The sequence below is a fragment of the Enhydra lutris genome, unplaced genomic scaffold, assembly GCF_002288905.1.
Source record: "Enhydra lutris kenyoni isolate GAN:26980312 unplaced genomic scaffold, ASM228890v2 scaffoldscaffold22, whole genome shotgun sequence".
NCBI lineage: Eukaryota > Metazoa > Chordata > Mammalia > Carnivora > Mustelidae > Enhydra > Enhydra lutris.
The window spans coordinates 19238666-19259117 of record NW_019154106.1 but is presented as its reverse complement, the minus strand read 5'-3'; the positions used below and the strand labels follow the sequence as shown (position 1 = coordinate 19259117).

Genomic DNA, 20452 nt, shown 5'->3' with positions numbered 1-20452 from the left:
CCAGACTCCCCCTCAGTCTCCTGGCTTTCCATGAGCCTCTTGGGACCCACTTCCCACCTTGCACACCCTCACTGTTGCTTTAACACTCAATTTTCTCACCGTAGCTTCGTTTCTCCTCTGTATCTTTTCTTAATTTTTTCGTGAGCTCAGCTACCCATCAGACGGAGTGTTCATTATATTGGATCTGGGCTGGATAGCTGTTTTCTAGTTCTCCAGGCTACCTGTCAGTGTTGTTGAAGCTGAGCCAGCATAATGATTCTTTACGGAATCTTTTCCTTGGAGATTATACCTTTCTCCATGCTTGCAAACCGCCATCATTTCAATGAAGTGGTAAATCTGGGAAGCCACAGTGCGCTACCGATTCCGCCTGCCTGTAACCTCGCTTTCCCCCATGATGCTGCTTTCCTGGAAAGCCAGGCCTTGTCTAACTTCCTCTTCTGCTTTTCCAGGACCCCGTGCGTAGGTGGGGATCCGCGGGGTCTCTATTTTTTTCCCCCTGTATCTTCAACGTGAGTAACAAAATATCTTTCTACAGCCTCTCCTCTTTTAACCACTAACCTCTGAGCTTTCTTACCTTCTCCGAGACTGTGGGTCCTGGCTTCTAGTTTCCTTACCCGCTCTGCTCCACGGCCCAGCCATCCTCAGCTGCTTCAGCATCTCTGTAGCCTCTGCGGTCCCAGCTCTGTGCTTACTTACCGCCGATCACTTGCAAGTAGCAATGGAGCCGCATCGTCCTAGTTACGCTGGATTAGAAAAAGCCCTTGGTCATTCTGATGGCTTCTCCTTCTTTACATGCCCTGCTTCTCATTTGTTCTTTTGCTCCTGGCTTTTTCTTGGCCTGGAATGCCCTATTCACTTCTCTACCTGCCCCAAATCCCAACTTTCCTCCAGGACCAGCCAAGATATTAACCGTTGTGTGAAGTCTTCCCACATCTTTGGGACTGGATGTGATTGCTTTCTCTTTTGTACCACACAGCCCTTTGTTTACATTCTCACATGGTACTTTTCACCCTCTGCTTTGCCTCATCTTACTTGTGCATTTGTCGTCTTTCTGCGTAGTTCCTCCTGGTGTCTGGGCACCCTTTATTCATATTTATAGAGCCTTTAACTGTGTGCCAGGCACTATATATGTCTAGCGTTTTAAAAAGTAAATAAGACAGGTTCCTTGGAGGTGGTTCCTAACACAGGTCTTTAACACAGAATGTCCTCATTTAATGAGCAAATGAGTGATTAATGGAAAGATATATATATATATTTATATTATATTTATATATATTATTTTATATATTTGTTTATAATTTATATAATTCACATAAAATAATATATTCATATATAAAATATATTTACATATCATACAATAATTTACATATGAATATATTTATATATAAATAATGAATAATGAATAATAAATAATATAAATTTATTTATATAAAATATATTTATATTTATTTTATATTATTTATATCATATTATATTATGAATATATATGTAAATATATATTACATAAATATTTTATATTTAATAATATATAATATAATATATAATAATGTATGTAATAAACATAATATATAATATACATAATAATATATATTATATAAATATAAATTTTTAATATTTATATATAATATATATTTATATATAATTATATATAAATATTTTAATATATTTAATATATTTTATATATCATTTATATAAATAAATATTATATATTATATATAATATACGAATATAAATATATATTTATAAATATATAATTATATATAAATAGAAATATATAATATATATATTTATATATAAATATAATATTTATAAATTATAAATAAAATATATTATTATATAAATAAATATACAATCATATATTTATATTAATATCTATAAATATATTAATATAGATATCTATATTAATATGTTAATATATATTTATATTTATATATTATATAATATACAGATATATTATATAATATAAATATATTTTTATATACTATATTTATATCATTTAAATATATGGACATAATAATATAAATATAAAAACTTAATATAAATTATTATATTTAATTAATAATATATTATTTAATAATATACTATGATTAATAATATATAACAAAATATATTAATAATATATTAATAATAAAATAATATAATAAATAATAAATTTAATCAACAATTTAATATAAATATAATATATTTATATTATATTTATATTAATATATTATATATTATAATATATTTAATATAATATGTCATATGTTATAAATATATAATATAATCATAACATAAATAGATAAATATTTATATAAATAAATAATATAATATATATATAAATATATAATTATATATAAAAATAATATATATTTCTATATACATAATAAATAAAAAATTTTTATATAAGATTTATATGTATGAAATAATATATTTATATATATTTATATATAAAATATATATTTACATATTATTTAATAATATAAATATAAAATAATATATAAATATAAAGTAATAATATATAATAAATATATATTTATATATAAAATAATATATATTAATAATATATATAAATAATATAAGTAATAAATTTATATATAAATTATGTATATAAAGAATATACAAATAATATATATATATTTATATGTGTAAATAAATATAAAATAATATATAAATATACATAAATAATAAATAATATTTATATAATATATAAAAATGAATAATATATGATATATTTATATATAAATGATAATATAGATATATATAAAAATATGTAAAATAATATAAATAAGAGAGAGACAAGAAAACGAAATACTTTACATCTGTCCAGTTATCAAATGGGGTGTCTGTGTGGTAAATTTCCTATTGTTTTAGGGACATGTGGATTTGGAGGGCAGGGCAATGCTCTCTTGGACGTGGAGAAGCAAAATGTGGGTTTCCCATCTCAAGAATACTCTCATCCTAATATCCCTGGATCAGTAGCAAGCAGGCATTACCTCACAAGAATATTCCTTGAATCACTTGCTGCTGGAAGCCCCAGTTCCCAGACGCAGAATCACTCCCATCATTTAAGCTGTAAGCGACAACTTCCACCAGATGGCGCTATGGGATAGCTGGGCCCGGAACGGATTCGGCTTCTGCAGAGAGTTACCTGTAAATCGCGCAGGCTCTATTCGGTCATCTCACCAACCTCCCAATTCCAGCATTCTGCATTTTGCATTTTGCATTTTGATTGAAATTTTTAGCTCCACTTATGGCTTACGACAGGGGCTTTACTATGCATGTATAAGGCTAGGTCATAAATAGTACAGAAAGAAACAAAATACAAAAATCTCTTTCCCCCATTTCTATCTCCACCGTTATTCCTTCAAAACTGTTATTGCTTCTTGGATTCCCTCCAGAAAAGAACATTATTCATACGCTTGAAGGTAAACTTCTGCATGTATTTTTTCTCTCTGCGGTTTCTGCTTATACATGAGTTTATGGAAAAGGGACCATACTGACTCAGTTTTAGAGCATGCTTCCATATTCGCACACCCTCGAGATATTTCCATACCGACATAGATATGCTTCTCACGTGATTCCACTTTAGTCATAATTTATTTTGATTATTATAAATTTTTCCACATTTTATTTTGCTTGTTTCCAGTTTTTAGCTATTATTTGGAACAACGCTGTAATGAGTGTTTTTGGTAAACGCTGTTGAGAATATCCGTAGGCTACACTCCTTGGTGGAGTTTAAACGTCTTGGTGGGGGAAGGTTGAGGACATTTCACATTTGATGGCTTTAGTCAAACTGCCCTCCAGGAACGCCGCACGCTCACCACTGCTCACTGTAGTAAAACGTCTGCATTTGTGTGAGCTTCGTAAGTGAAGCATGTTGCCTCCCTGTTTGGACCTAAAGGTTCTTTAATTCTGAAGGAGTTTCAGGGTGGGGCGTGAGCTTCGCGCGCCTGCCTGGGAGAAACCCTACGCGGTGCCCTGACTCCTCCTGTCCAGCAGGGGGCGCGGGCCCGGCCGCTCCCGCATGCGCAGTGCGCTCGGTGTCAGTCGCCGCCGAGCCGGGTCGCTGGCCCCGCTCTCCCGGCTATCTCGCGTAGACCCGGCGCCTGGGGTGGCGGCCGGAGAGTCGGGACGATCCCTCCCGGGCGGCCGTGGCCCGCGCCCTGCGGCATGCCCCGGTGACCGAGCGCGGGGCCGAGCGGGAGGCAACCGTGGCCGAGGTAAGAGCGGCGAGGAAGGGCCTCCGGGACCGCGGCGGAGTCGGGCCCGGCCGCCGGGAAGCGCGGGCCGCGCGGAGGCCTGAGGACGGCGAGGGGCGACCCCATCCCCGCCGGGGCCGCTCGCGACGTCTCCCGCTGTGGGAGCGCTTGGATGTCCGCACCGCCTGGTCTCCTGGCCCGCCCCGTGCTTTGCTGCCCACCTGTCTCCCTTGCCCACGCCCACCCCCGCCCGCTCCTTTCGTCTCCCGGGACCCCGCAGCTGCCTTTCCCGCAGGGCCCACCCTGCGCCGGGACCTCTGCCTTCCCGCTGCCGGTGGCCTGTGGCAGCCCGTGCGGCGCAGGATGCCAGGGCAGGGCTTGGGGCCCCAGGCTCCCAGCGCGGAGAAAAGACTGGGTGGGGAAGGTGGCCCGGGGAAGGTGCCCTGGCTTTGGGCATCGATTCAAAGCTTAGAGGCATTTACCAGACCAGACCAGTGTTGAGACTCAGATGATTGCTGGGTGTGACTTACTCTAGAGAAGGGTCCTTGACTTACTACTGGTCTGAAGATGCCTCGAAATAGAAATATGTCCGTTTTAATTCTTCGAAGGCAGTTGAGCGCTCTAAGGATTTGCACTGGGCTTGGTTTGTAAATTTCAGGGCTCAAAGGCTCTTCGTGGTAATATATGACTCAGTTTCCAGCATTCCTCACTTCCCCCGACTTAAGTGTCTTGTTTGCATGGTCTGGTATGAATGGATAGATTTGGGTCCCTCAGTTATGCTGCCTTTGCTAATTGAGGAGTGAAAAAGTTAAATCTAGTTTATGCTTTTGTAGGTAATTGGGGGGAGGCTTGGAGGTTCGTAGGATGGGCTCCAGAGTCAGATGCCATCCTCCAAATCCTAGCCTTGACATTTTCTAGTTTTGTAACATTGTGCAAGTTACTTAGCCTTCCCCTTGCTCTTACCCTGCCTGGAGAATGAGGATAATAATAGCTTGTCCTGTGGCACTGTTTAAAGATTGAATAAGTTAACACAAAGTGCTTAAAACAGACGCCTGTAGTAAGTCCTCAGTACAGCTTACTTATTAGTTATAGTGTAATTCCCACAATCAAAGAAACACTTTTTCTTTTCCCATTGGAAACCATTTTTAGGGATGGTTAGCCCGCATATAACTTTAATTATAAAGAACCCTATCAGGTGAGGCGCTGAATCACGGAGCTTCCTGCTTTTGCTAATATTTGGTTCCCTCGTTTTCAGGCATGGTGGGGTTAAGTTCCAGTATTGGAGTGGTCCTAGGAATTCAGTTGTTAGGGCTTTTCTAAAAAGGTTAAGACGAGATTGTGACTCAAAGCGTGGGACTAAATGGATCAGATATAGCTGGGAGCACCGAGGAGAGGTTTTTCAGGCACATTTTTGGAATAAATAACTCGAGGAACACAAAATGTGTCTCATTCTGACCGTAGAGAGGAGTTAAAAGATTTTTCCAGTGACTCAGTGTTTGACAGCTAGCCAGATGATTCCAGTGTTTTGCAGGGACAGGTTTGCTGTGTTTCAAGCTTAAGTTTGTAGGGCTTTGCTGTGAAATTCTTGTTTCATATAGGTTATGGTGTTATGTGGAACATTAATTAGTAGAAGAATCTTTTCAGTTCTCTTCCAAGAAGCTCACTGTCAGGGCCTTTGAATGTGGTGGTGGTAGCACGAGTGTCTGCTTTGGTTTTTTGTTTTGTTTTGTTTTTTTTAATATATAATGTATTATTTGTTTCAGGGGTACAGGTCTGTGACTCATCAGTGTTACACAATTCACATCACTCACCATAGCACATACCCTCCTCAGTGTCCATCACCCAGCCACCCCATCCTTCCCACCCACCCCTACTCCAGCAATCCTCAAGTTTGTTCCTGAGATCAAGAGTCTTCTATGGTTTGTCTTCCTCTCTGGTTTTATCTTGTTTCATTTTTCCCTCCCTTCCCCTATGATCCTCTGTCTTGTTTCTCAAATTCCTCAGATCAGTGAGATCATACAATAAATTGTTTTTCTCTGATTTTCTTATTTCATTTTGCGTAATAACCTCTAGTTCCTTAAATGTCGTTGCAAATGGCAAGATTTCATTCTTTTTTGATGGCTGCATAATACTCCATTGTGTGTGTGTGTGTGTGTGTGTGTGTGTGTGTGTGTATCTATCTATATATCACATCTTCTTTATCCATTCATCTGTTGATGGACATCTGGGCTCTTCCTATAGTTTGGCTATTGTGGACATCGCTGCTCTAAACATTGGGGTGCATGGGCCACTTCGGATCGGCAAGTGTCCTCTTTGGATGGGAAGATTATGACCTGTTTTCTTGGATAATGGTTTTGGAGATCTACATCTTTCTGTGCTTCAGTGTGTGGAAATTGACTCCAAAAACATGACAACCAGTAGAAGAGACAGATTTGCAAATACTTAATAATGTAACACAGCAGATGTTGGGCTGAGGTATGTGAAAGTTTTGAGGATGCTCACCAAGAAGGTTCTTTGTCTCTAAAGCACCATTCAGTAAGGGCCCCCCACCCCACCCCGCCATCTCTCATCCTTTGCTTTGCTTTTTCATTTAAGGCTTTTCCCCTCCTTTTTTTTTTAAGACTTACTTTTTTTTTTAAGATTTTTTTTTTAAAGATTTATGAGAGAGAGAGGAAGAGAGAGTGCAAGCAGTGGGAAAGGGCAGAGGGGGAGGCAGAGAGAATCCCAAGCAGACTTCCTGCCGAGTGCAGAGCCCTACAGCCCTGAGCTCATGACCTGAGCTGAAACCAAGAGTTGGACGTTCCACCAACTGAGCCACCCAGGTGTCTCTCCCCTCATTTTTAAATAGTTTTACTTCACCTCATGTTCTCACCATATCTCTCAGCTCTTTGGCAAAGACTCACGGGAGCTTGCTTAGGCTGTGTAGGCCTATCTCAGAAATGGGATTTTGCATCTGGGATGGCCCTCGACCAGTAGGGGATGGCCTTCAGTGCACGGATGCCGTCATTCCCTAGCCTTCAAAGGGACAGTTCTGGGGTGTGTTCTCCGTAGTTCTGCAGAGGACTGAGCCGCCTTCCCCAGCTTGGTATGGTAACCCTCATGGCTTTCCATTCTTCCCTGACTCCTCTTCTTCGTCCCTCGCTCGCTCTGGCTCTCTGGACTCACCTTCTGCAAGCTCCCTGCTTTCCAGTGGCTTTTTCCTTGGTTTGGTAGCACATAAACTAAGACAGTTGGTACTAGAAGTGGCTCTAGAAAGCCGACCCTGAGAATAGTTTTGTAAGCCTGGACTCCCTTAGCCTCAGATGGCAGCAAGGACCCGTCTGCAGCTGTCGATGACCCCTGGTACTCTCCAGCGTCCCGGCTAAACGACTCTTGCCAGCAGTGGGTGGGATGTGATTCAGGTGGAGGAGAAAGCTAGAGCTCTAGCACGTGGGCAGGATGTGGACAGTGGTAGTGGTAAGGCAGATGGAGCTGGCTGCCCCTGTCAGCTCTTTTCCGGCCTTGAGGTAAGGTCCTGCTCAGATCAGCCAGCTGTCAGCCCAGGACACACTGTGAGTAACAGGAGGCTCTGTGCCAGCATCTCCTACAGCCAGAGGCCAGGCTGCTGACAATCAGGCCCAGAATGTAATCATAATCATGGCAGAACTGCCGAGGAGGCTGAATGCACAGCCTTGGCAGGTGGCCTCTGCCAAAGTCAGGGGTGAGACCTGAGCTGGAGGTGTTTGGTGGAAGCACGGAGAACTCTGAACTCCCCGGTTTCCTTAGCTCCCCAGGGCCAGCGGAAGTATCCGCCTCTCCTTTCCTGGACCCGGTGCAGAGACCTTGCCCTAGGCTGTCGCCCTGCAGGATGGGACTTACCCTCTTAAGATCTGCACCCTCAAAAAAAAAAAAAAAAAAAAAAAAGATCTGCGCCCTCCTCCCCATTGCCAAATAAGGGACATGCAGTCCCTGCTCCTGGACAAAGAGCTTTTGTACGGGAAGAGTCACAGGACCTGGCTCCTGGGAACCAGCAGGAGCTGGGGGCACACGTGCGCGAGTGACTCTGGAGGGTGCTGGGTGAAGAGTGGGCTAGTGGTGGCCCGTGAAGCTGCTTGGGAGAGGCCGTGTCGCTTTGGGACCACTCACTCAGGGTTCGGGACGTAATGACCTTGCAAGAGCAGCTTGAGCCAGTCCTAGTATGCTGCTGGACAGATTCCTTGGAACTCGGACATGGCCATGGTCTCTACCACCGGTTCTCAGGTAGGGGTGATTTTGCCTCCCCAGGGGGTATTTGGCAATGTCTGGATGTAGTTTTGATTGTCAGAACTGGGGGTTCTTTCTGGCTTCCCCACAGAAAAGGACGATCTGGCTTGAGATGTCAGTAGTGCCTGGCCTGCAGCGAGTGAGATGCCAGAGCTGTCTTGGGAGAGTGTTGCAGAAGGGATCAGAGGTATAGGGGGGGGTGGAGATTTGAAATACATTTCTTATTTGAGGCCAGAGATGTGCACCTGCCCATGTTCCCCGGAGGACTCACTCCTTTAATTCTGGAATTAACATGGAATGCCCACTGGAGGCCAGCATCTTCGAGAAGCTCCGTGTGGGCCATCCCCCGTAGGCCAGAACGGACTTCAGATCTGGGTTCCCACATATCCTTGAATGTGAGAGGGTTCTGAAATAGCGGAGGCTGGGGTGGCGCTGACCGTCTGCAGCGTGGGGGACGAGATCCCCACAACAGCTGGTGAAGCCCGACTTGCAGCCGCGTGTTGATCCACGGGGATGTTAACAGGGTACGGTATCCTTAAGGACAGTGTAGAGGGGCGGCTAACGAAGGTATTGCTTGACTTGTGTAACCAGAAGAAAAAAACCAACCAACCAAGAGTGGGCAAGTGGAAGGCTGATGTCAGCTGTTGCAATGGAAGAATCACGGTTCATCGCAGTTTTGAGAGCAGAGCTCAGACCCATATCCCATGGATCGAGAGGGCGGCTGCGTCTCTCTGAAGAGGACTTGGCAACGTCCCTTCAGGTATGAGCAGGCGCTCACCCATTGCTTCCTCGCAGCAGCCGCTCTTTGTCAGACTCACGGCACATCGGGCGCAGGATAGGATCCGGACCTTTGAGGGTTGTTGACACAGAGTATGAGCTGACGGCAGTACCAGACTGCCTCGAGCAGTAGTGTGCGGGAGCTGGGAGATCGGCACCTTAGCCTCTCATCCTTCTGAGGGACAAGGTACAGTTCTTGTGGTCCTTCAAGAGTTCCTAGGACTCCTTAGAGCCCCTGTCGCCCTCCTGACTGTCTGTCTCTGGTTCTGTGTCTCTCTCTCCTTGTTGGTTACTCTGGCTGTCTGAGATCACCTCCCAAGTAAGGAAACTCCCTGCACCTCCATCCTTACCTCTGGTTCTTTTTTGCAGGGGGGGGGGCGGACAGGGGGACAAAACTATGACAAGTAGGAAGCGCAGTGTGATGCCTGGGATTCTAACATAGGGGCATTAGCCCCTACTTTTGCCAGCCCTTCTGCTGACCACTGGGGACTCCTACCAGCGGAGGCCAGTGTTTCCCGGTCCTGCCCTCACCGGGTGGTGTCAGACTTGTCCGTTTTCTTGTGCGGGCGGCTAGACAGGGTCTCATTGTGGTTACACGTTTACTGAGCATTAATGAGCCTAAATGTTGTTTTCAGATGTTGCTCTGCCGATTTTATGTCCTTGACTGTGAAATTCCTATTTAAACCTTCTGTCTGGTTTTCTCTTCTTTGTTTGTTTTGTTGTTTTGGAGGCAGTCTTTATTCGTGTCGTTAGTCCTTGCCGGCTGCACGGATTGCAGGTCTGCCTAGCTTATCGATTGTCTTTTTACTTCCATATGGTGTTTTTTTTTTTTTTTTTTAAAGATTTTATTTATTTGACACAGAGAGAGAGATCACAAGTAGGTAGAAAGGCAGGAAGAGAGAGAGAGGGAGAAGCAGGCTTCCCGTTGAGCAGAGAGCCCGATGCGGGGCTCGATTCCAGATCGCTGGGATCATGACCTGAGCCGAAGGCAGAGGCTTAACCCACTGAGCCACCCAGGTGCCCCCCGTGTGGTGTTTTTTGATGAACAGAAGTTCTTAACTGTTCTTAACACAGAATTTATCATTTTACCCTTTTGTGGTTTCCATTTCCGGTATTTTGTTTTAGAAATGATTGTCTGCCCAGGTGTCATGGAGATCTCTCTTCTCTTTTATAGTTTTGCCTGTTACATGTAATTTTTTAATTGACCTTGGATAGATTTTTCTCCCCTGTGGCTGCTTTTAACATTTTTCTTTAGCTTTCTTTTTGATTGTTTTACTTTTTCATATCTAGGTGGTTTTTTTGTTTTGTTTTGTTTGTTTGTTTTTTGGTGATATTCTGCTTGGACGTGAGCATCTTGAATCTGTGAATTGGTACCTTTCATTACATTAGGAAAAACTTAACAGAAGAGAGCTGGATTCCCTTATCTACTTCTGCAGTCAGTCTTTGCAGTAACATGCATCACATGGCCTCGAAAATGAAAGTGAGAAAGTCCTGTCCGTGTTGTTATGAAAACAGTTCAGAGCCTTTGAAAGGGTCATGGGGTCCTCCTGGAGTCCTCCGAGGTACTCTGAGAACCACCCGTGTAGGATTTTGGTATTAAGGTTATACTAGCCTCCTAACAGAAGCTGGGGAGTGTTTTTTTCCTGGTCTTAGAAATAATTTGTGTAAAATTGGATTTATTTCTTGAATGTGCAATTGAACTTCTGGGCCTGGAATTTTCTTTATAGGAAGGTTTTTAAAGTTTTGATTCGGTTTCTTTGATGTTAAACAACTATTCCGGTTTGTTTTCAAATATACTGGTGTGAGCTCATTGACATCATCTTATCTTTTAAATACAGGAGGCATTTAGAGTTATGTTTCCCTTTTCCTTTAGATATTTATTTGTGCTTTCCCCCCTTATGTTGATTAATTCTACCAGAATTACAGCAAATGTCAGTTGTACTTGCCTTTTTGAAAAGGCAGCTCCTAAGGGTGCCTGGGTGGTGCAGTTGTTAAGCGTCTGACTCGTGCTTTCAGCTCAGCTCAATCTCGGGTTGTGAGATCAAGCCACACGTTGGGCTCCGTGGTCAACACTGAGTCTGCTTGTGACTCCCTCCCTCTGCTCTACCCCTCGTGTGCGTGTACAGTCCTTTAAAAAAAAAATCTTTGAAAAGCAATTTTTAGCTCTGTTGATCCTTTCTATTTTTTTAATTAGTTAATTACTGTGGTTTTTCTTTATTACTTATTTCCTTCAATTTGGGTTTATTTTTGTTGTGGTAGTGCGTTTTTCATAGCCTGTAACTCATGAACATTTGTAAGCTTATGTGTAGATTCTATTTTTGTTCCATTAATCCCAGTTTTATTATATATGAAATCAGTTTTTTGTTTTTTTTTTTCCAAACTGTGGGTGAACCATTATTGGGTGATAAAATTCATCTAGTAGGTAAGGCCAGCATTTTCAAAACACAGTAGAATAACAGAATAGAAAAATACCGTGTTTGTTAACATGTTTTGTGGCTAGTACTGTATATTAAGGTTAAACATTGTTTTGTGAAGCTTTTATTTTTAACATTTTTTTAAAAAAAGATGTAGTTATTTACTCTAGAGAGAGCGAGAGCGCAAGCGCGTGCATGAGGGTGGGGAGGGGGCGAGGGAGAGAGCGAATCCCGAAGCAGACTCCCCGCTGACACAGAGCCAGCCCTGGGCTCCGTCTCAGGACCCTGAGATCATGACCTCTGCTGAAGTCAGGAGTCAGCTGCCCAACCAAGTGAGCCACCCAGGGGCCCCTGGGAAACTTATTTAAAATACAAACGCACACACCTGTGTCTGTATTGGATCACAGTATAAAATGTATTTCTTCGTGTAGGTTTTAGTTAAAAAAAGAAAAAAAGTGTGAAAGCCACTGTGTTCAAAGGTAGTTTGTCTAATTTCAGTCAATATTTCAAAGAGGACGGCTCAAAGTAAACACCGAGCAGCGGGCTAAAATGCCTGCATCCGTGACTCTGTCCTAGAGGGCCTAGGACTCACCTCCCGCCCTGGGGCTGAGGACTCCGGTTTAACAAGCTGCCTCTGCAATATTTGCCCTTTGGGTGTGAGGACCATCGATCCAGGGGATAAAGGGACCTGGAGAGCCTGTTGCGGGGCTCAGACTCGCCGTGGAGTGGCAGCTCTTTGCGTGCATTTGTCCCGAGGCTTCCTATCTTTTAGCTCCCACAGAGACACAGCGCGCCAAGAAAGCTACTGGGGTGGGGCGGGGGGCAGGCTGGTTGTTAGAAAGACAGAAAAAGGGAAATGGCTCTCGGGGCGCCTGGGTGGCTCTGTGGGTTAAAGCCTCTGCCTTCGGCTCAGGTCATGGTCTCAGGGTCCTGGGATCGAGCCCCGCATCGGGCTCTCTGCTCAGCGGGGAGCCTGCTTCCTCCTCTCTCGCTGCCTGCCTCTCTGCCTACTCGTGATCTCTCTCTGTCAAATAAATAAATAAAATCTTAAAAAAAAAAAAAAAAAGGAAATGCACTCTCATGCCCATGTTTCTGTCCTGGAATCAATGAGCATATGTGAATGGTTGATGCAGGGTTTCCCAAAGATGATAATGTTTAAACTTAAAAATGTATGCGCCTTCGTGCATTAGTCTGTGACAAACAAATTTCTTACGTCCCAACTGATGGTTGCAAGTGGTACAAGTTGAAATCTTTCATGACTGTTTACATTTTGCCTCCAAAGCTGGTGCGATTGCGGCATTCAAGGCTCGGCAGTATCCTGCCACCTAGGCAGCGCGGGCAGTGACGGGGGAGAGCGCCATTTAGCCAAATAAGCACGGTTGCTAACCTTGACGATGGTCTGTGAACTTTTCAGTTATTTCCCTTTTGATTAATAGCTTTTCTGGAAGACCAGTGAGTAGAATGGGACCGTTCTGTAGGCTGGGACTTTGACACGTGGCTTGCCGAAGCAGTTGACTGCAGTGACGTGGCAAGTCTGTGCCACGTGGGACTGTCCGTGGCTCTGCCCTCCCCACGCAGTATCCGGGCATGCGATGGAGAGGCTTGTTTGGGAAGGGTCTGAGGCTGTGGTCTACAGGGCAAGTCCGTATTTGGAGAGGAGGACTAAGACGCTTCTTTACATCGGTCAGGGATGCTAATTGGCTGTTCCATTCAGGTATTGCCGGATAACAACCCAGCCCAAAATCCAGTGACCTTACAACAATAACTGCCTGGGATTTGCCCACGGTTCTTGCTGGGGATGGTTCGTGTGTGTTTTCTTCATTTTCTTTTGGGGCCTCCCTGAGGTTACTTTCAGCTGGGAGCCCGGCCTCCTGATGGCACGGCAGCCGGGTTCCCAGAGGACAAAAGCAGCAGCTACAGGTCTCTTAAGGCCTCAGCTCAAAAGCCCGAGAATGTCATTTCTGCCACATTCTCCCGGTTAGAGCAAGTCTCAAGGCTAGCCCAGATTCAGGGGGGAAGAGAAATAGAGTCTACCTTATTAGAAAAGTGGCATGCACATTCAAAGATGTGACGAATTTTTGGCATCAGTCTTTGGAAACTCATCCACCACATTGCCCTACCTTTCCCTCCCTCCCTGTCTCCCTGCGCTTTTCTTCCTTCCTTCCTTCCATCTGAATGTGTCGATTTGTCATCTCTATTACGAAACATCACTGTATTTTATTTAAAGATTAAAGAGTGATCTAGCCCAACAGTCCTTGGCACCTTACTGATACTTTCCTAGTGATATTTTTCCATTTTGCATTTTGCCATAGCTTTGTCTTAACTCCTTCAGTAGAAAAAAGTTCCTGGAAGGTGGAGTCTTAGCTCTCTCCCCCGTCTCTTGCAGTGTGCGTGGTCGGTGCTCGCTCCTCACAGGGTTGACTGAATCAGTGAACGCAGACAGATTTTAGAATAACCAAGAGTCAGTTTGTCTAGTGGAAGCATCAGTTCATGTTAGGCAAGTGTTTTGGTTTTGTTTTTTTTTTTTTTTAAAGATTTTTATTTGTTTAGAGAGTGGGTGGAAAATCTCCAGCAGGCTTCCTGCTGAACGTGGAGCCCGTGGGGCTTGATCCCACTACCCTGAGATCATGACCTGAGCTGAAACCAAGAGTCAGAAGCTCAACCGGCTGAGCCACCCAGGCACCCCATATGTTAGCCACGTGTTTAGAAACAAAACAATTATCTTTATTCTAATTTTGATTTTCTTCCTTGGTCAGTGCCCATCTTCCTAGGCCCCACACATTTATGACTTATGCTTTCTTTTTTTTTTTTTTTAAGATTTTATTTATTTATTTGTCAGAGAGAGAGGGAGAGTGAGCGAGTGAGCACAGGCAGACAGAGTGGCAGGCAGAGGCAGAGGGAGAAGCAGGCTCCCAGCCGAGCAAGGAGCCCGATGTGGGACTCGATCCCAGGATGCTGGGATCATGACCTGAGCTGGAGGCAGCCGCTTAACCAACTGAGCCACTCAGGCGCCCCATATGTTAGCCACGTGTTTAAAAACAAAACAATTGTCTTTATTCTACTTTTGATTTTCTTCTTTGGTCAGCGCCCGTCTTCCTAGGTCCCACACATCTATGACTTATGCTTTCATCTAATATATATTTATAGGATATAGTTACACTTATCAATATTTGTATTATGTACAGTTTTAAATATGAAACATGGCATATAGCACACATTTAATTCACAAATATACATTCGTATATATTTACAGGAAGGGTCAAAAATCCCTTTTCATTATTTCCTCAAACCGCTTCAGGGAAAGAAATAAGTATGCTGAAAGTCAAACAGTCCTTTCAGGGGTCGCTTGCTCCCCTAACTGTTTCATTTTTCTTGTGTGTCTCCCCCGGAACCAGGAGTGGGAGGAGGAGGCTGTCTTTGTCATTATGTGTGCGTCGGTCAAGTACAATATCCGGGGTCCTGCCCTCATCCCAAGAATGAAGACCAAGCACCGAATCTACTACATCACCCTCTTCTCCGTCGTCCTGCTGGGCCTCATTGCCACCGGCGTGTTTCAGTTCTGGCCCCATTCCATCGAGTCCTCCAGTGACTGGAACGTGGAGAAGCGCAGTGTCCGCGACGTGCCCGTGGTCAGGCTGCCAGCCGGTAGCCCCCTCCCCGAGCGCGGCGATCTCAGCTGCAGGATGCACACGTGTTTTGATGTCTACCGCTGTGGCTTCAACCCCAAGAACAAAATCAAGGTGTATATCTACTCTCTGAAGAAGTATGTGGATGACTCTGGTGTCCCAGTCAGCAACACCATCTCCCGGGAGTACAACGAACTGCTCACGGCCATCTCTGACAGCGACTACTATACTGATGACATCAGCCGGGCCTGCCTGTTTGTCCCGTCCATCGACGTGCTTAACCAGAACACGCTCCGCATTAAGGAGACCGCTCAGGCGCTGGCCCAGCTCTCTAGGTACGTAGCACGTTCGCACGGGAGCCAGGGCCTTCGGGGAGCTCAGGGGAAGGACGGGCAGAGGGCATGGTTCTCCTCGGGAGCTGGCCTCCTGCTGCTCTCTTTCCTCGTGGGAGGGCCTGGGTGTGCGTGACCGGCTTGAAGCACAAAGCCAGGGCCGGAAGCCCCTCATTTCTGTACCGCTGAAAAGCGCTTTGCCATCCTCACTTTTGCTGGGGGCTCCCACCGTCTTAGAGTTTAAAATCTAAGGATGGCTCATCTTCCCATAGCTTTCCTGTTCTGTTGAAATCCCCCCCAACCCCTTATGACTTACGTAAGACTACATGCTCACTGTAACAAGTCTGAAAATACAGGTAAGCAAGAAGCAGCATGTAAGATTCGTTCCATGTTGCTGCCTTAATGATGTTGCTTCCCAGCTGTTTTTGTTTTATAAACTATACGCACATATATATACATTTTTGTATGACATAGATGCATATGCACGTGTATGTATATGTTTTGTTAGAAGTGGAATTACACATTCTCTGCTCTTGGGCTGCCTTTTTTCCTTAATACGTTACGAATATATTTCCAGATAATTTCGTATTAGTTTACCATGTAATTTTAAGGGCTGTACAGCCTTCCATTTTACACATGTTCTGTGATGTACTCAGGCAGCCTTCTGTATTCCTTTTTTGTTTCTTTAACCAAGTGGTGAACATTCAGATCGTTTTCAGGTTGTCGTTGCCCCAGGCACGCCTGTAGTGGCCGAGCTCCAAGGACACATCCACCTGTTTTTTCTTCCCAGGAGCCAGGCTAGTTCCTGGTGTACTCTTGGGATTTCTAGGAATTCTCTTTGCAGCCCTGAGAAGTGGCCCTGTTTGGAGTTGGGGATACTTGCGGCTTGTCTTCCAGTAACTGACTCTTGTTTCTGTTTCTTCACGGTTGATGTGTGAATTCCCAGGCATGTTTCATTTCTTACCAGGTGGGATCGAGGTACAAACCACTTGCTGTTCAACATGCTGCCTGGAGGTCCCCCAGATTACAACACGGCTCTGGATGTCCCCAGAGACAGGTGAGTGTATTTGAGGTTGTCGCTGTGATGGGGTTCTGAGAATTAAGGAAATGCAAGACCCTGTCTTTGATGGGAAGTCCTGTGTCTAAGCCTAGTGGGATAGACTGTGCAGTCAGAATTGTTTGTTAAAATGTCCTAGGCATTTCCCTCCTTGAGACGTAGACGTGGTGAGACCGGACCTGCTCTACTCTGTTGGGGAGCACCAGCTAGAACTTGTGTTGTAGCGCAGTGTTTTAAAAAATCATCTTTTTCTCTCAGTCTGGGTTTTCTCTCCTTAGTGCAGCACCCCACCCCCAAGGCCCACTTTGTGCCTTGTGTCGGCTCTGTCCAAATTTGGGAGCATTTGCGAAAAGTGGAGCCATAGCTTGCTGTAGGAAGGGGTGCGGAGGTGTGGCAGTGACGCCACAGCCTGTCATGTTGGGGGAATGAGGGCATTCTGGTTCACTTACTCGACATTGCCTGGGTCAGTAGGGTCCTTCCCTCCGTCCTCCCTTCCCTCCTGGCCCCCAATCCCTTCTTTCCTTCCTCTCTTCCCAACAAAACCTTCCAAACCGCACGTGGGGTGTGGGGTGGTTGGGATTGCAGGATTATGATTCCGAGTCTGCTCACTCTGTTTACCAGCCCTTTTCAACATCGACTGAACTGCTTGGGCTGGAGGCTTTCCAGGAGGCGCAGGAGTGGGGTGCGGTTCCTCTCCTAGTACTGGGTTCAAGGCTTTGAGGAGAGCAGAAGCGTGAGGCCCAAGATGGGGGTTCTGGGCGATACTCAGGGTACAGCAGTGTTGTAAGCTGACATCAGAACTCACTCATAAGTCATTTTATTACAGTTGATGTTTCACTCTTAAAATCAGTGTTACTGGTTAGAGAGTAGCTTGAGGCCCGTGGTGTTCTCAGCCCACAAGGGCCGACACCATCATTTATGAAAATCTACACTTGGTACTCCTTTTCCCTGCAAGATTAAATCCAAGCCTCCTTTGCCTTAAGTAATTATGTAGGGTCAGTGTTGTGTTTCTGTCTGGAAATACAATTATCACTAGAAGAGACCTGCACTCCAGGACCGCCCCCTTTCCCCTCCCCGCCCCCCGCCCCCCCCTTCGGTGTAGAAAGCATCTTGGCCGATAGAGGGCAGTCGGGCCACACAAATTCTATAGAAACCAGCCAAACACAAGGTGAGCCCTGGTTTGGCCGGCAGCCCCAGCATTCCGGAGTGGGGGCTACTGTTTTAGGGATTTGGTTGCTCTGGGGAAGTGAAATACTTCAGGGAACAGAGAAGGGAAGAAAAAGCTGTTAGGAATGTTGTGTCTTCACCTGCTGTTCTGGGTTTATTTTGAGAAGGGCTTATTTCTGTTTGGGACATTTCACTTTTTGCTGACATTTTGGTATATGTATTTGCATGGGAGAAGGATTTTATTTTTATCAAGTGCACATGTTAAATGGGGTTTCATTTCTCTGTGGGAGAGTGTCAAGTACTCAGGCAGAAGTTTGAGTTCTGGCTAGTGGTGAGGTGTTAAGGATCAGGAAGGTTAAATCTTTTTCCCTGTGCATGTATTTTTGTAAGTGATTATAGGCAATACTATGGCAAGTCATGAATCACTGTGCAGTCCTCCTTTGTCTGTGCATGTGGGAAATTTCATTTTGAAACCTAGGTGGTCTTCTGGTTGGAGGGAAGAGTCGATTTTTTTTTGTGTGTGTGCGTTTTTTCTATCATTTGTCCTTGTTCCTGGATTCAAAGGAGGCAAGAACCATGAGGACAGAATGGTTTTAGCAAGAGCTGCCTATCGGATTATTTGGAAATTAGAAAGCAGGCAGGCCAGATTAGACTGCTTCAAGGGTCTGCTGAAGTCTAAGGTCATAGGTGTGATTGCTTGAGGATGATTTTACTCGGGGAGATGAAAGGGTCAGGACACAAGGAAACGTCTGCTCAGCATATATATCTTTTGTACTGCTTAAATCTATTTTTACTTCCCTTCCAATTTTTAAAAATCCTACACATGATACGTGTATACTTTCTTTGTGCAAGATTGCAACAATGTACGAGCATATAAAGAGTAAAATATAAACATATGCTTCAAATCCTCCTCTATTTTCATTCCCTTACTGAAAGGTCATCACTGTCCTCAAATACTATGTATTTTTCTAGCCTTTTTTCCATGGATTTATACACAAACATGTATAAATATGTGTGTGCATATGTCTGTAGTATACACACACATACACACACACACACACGCGTGCGTGTACACCCATTTTAAGTGGGAGCAAATTATACCTCTTCAGTGCCTTATTTTACCAATCTTTGTTTTCTCATATATGTTCTGCAATATTATTATGCCGATTTTTGTTATTGTTTCTTTGTACATATCTCTCACAGATTTCTACTTTGTGTGGGTTTTATTTAACTTGTTATGGAGAATTTCAAACCTGTGTAAAAGAAGAGATTAGTAAGGTGAACCCATGTCCCTCTGTCCAGCTTTGGTAATTATCAACTCAGGGCTGGTCTCCACTCATTTGTACTCCTACCCATCCCCCACCAGTTTATCTAGAAGCAAATCCCAGGTATTACATCATTACATCTGTAAATATTTCCATTTGAATCTCTCTGCGATAAGGGATTTTTAAAAAATATAACTATACTGCTACTTTCACACCTAGAAATAAATAGGAATCTGATATCACCAAATATCTAGCCATTGTTTAGATTTACCTGTCTCACACATAGTTTTTTATATTTGTTTGATTCAGTAAACAAATAAGGATGACTAATAGAATTGGTTATCTTTTTTTTGGGGGGGGGCGAAATTTGAAGCTTTGCATTTGAGGGGTTTGCTGGCTTGACATGGCATGCATGGTTCAAAAGAAAGCAAAGGATGAGCTTGCAGACGAGCTGTGTTTAGGCGCTGTGGACACTCAGATGGGAGGAAGACTGGGAGAACATCTGAGGACAACCCGGAGCAGGGATGGTGGAATGCGTGAGGCTGTGCAGAGGGCTCCGTGACAGAGGACATGTCCTAGTGTCAAGAAGGCCGGCAACATGCGGAGGACACTTCGAGTGACAGAACACTTGACCTGGCATAAGTCTGATGATCAGATTAATGCTTTTCTTCGCGGCAAGTTTTCCGTTCAGTCTCTTGCAGCTTTGGAGCTGGTCTCTGATTTGGGGATACATAATAGGAAAACAGAATGTGCTTTTCAGAAAGGCACTTTTCACTCAACGTAAAACACGTGCTTTGTAGAGCAAGGGACGCTCACACTGTTGTCTCCATTAGCATATTATGGAGTCGTTGGCAGAAGAAGATACAGGGACTTGAAGTCCAAGTCTTACCAGTAGCGGGGCTGGTGTGAGGTCTTTTTAGCTAATTATAGTCCCGGCTCTTGCCGAGGTCATAAGTAGAGATCTCGAGTGTTGATCTGTGACATAAGACCTGCTTCCATTTGCATGCTTTCCTCCTCCCAGTGCATAACCTCCACCCTGCTCTCCGGGACCAGAGTAAAGTTGGGGCCCTAGGGACAGAATTACAGTACAAGGTGGTGTGAGACGCACCTGCTTCCTCTCTTGCCTCATGTGCGTTCCCCTCTGCTCTGCGGCTATGGGTGTAATTGCCTCGTCATCCCCCACCCTGGCTCACTGGGGCTGCTTGGTGCCTGTATATTGGATCCGTGATTGTTTCTTTGCACAGAGGTCACGGGTTCCCCTGCAGTCTGCTTGCTGTCATGGAATCGGCCCAAGTTCGTGGTGGATGGATTCATTGCTGAATGCTAATCAGGAAAAATCAGACCGTATGCTGGTACTAAGGAGAGTCGCTAAGTTTTACAGAGGAGACTGG

At 44.3% G+C, this 20452-nt stretch overlaps 1 protein-coding gene across 1 annotated transcript in view; it reads left to right on the top strand.

Moving 5' to 3' along the window:
• The first annotated feature begins 4099 nt into the window (after positions 1–4099).
• Positions 4100–20452, top strand: part of LOC111150031 (exostosin glycosyltransferase 2) — a 139650-nt gene continuing 123297 nt past the window's right edge. The window contains exons 1-3 of the mRNA XM_022507348.1: positions 4100–4202; positions 15010–15575; positions 16540–16629. Coding sequence (XP_022363056.1) covers positions 15040–15575; positions 16540–16629 — 626 coding nt within the window. The 5' untranslated portion in view covers positions 4100–4202; positions 15010–15039. The remainder of the gene's footprint in view (positions 4203–15009; positions 15576–16539; positions 16630–20452) is intronic.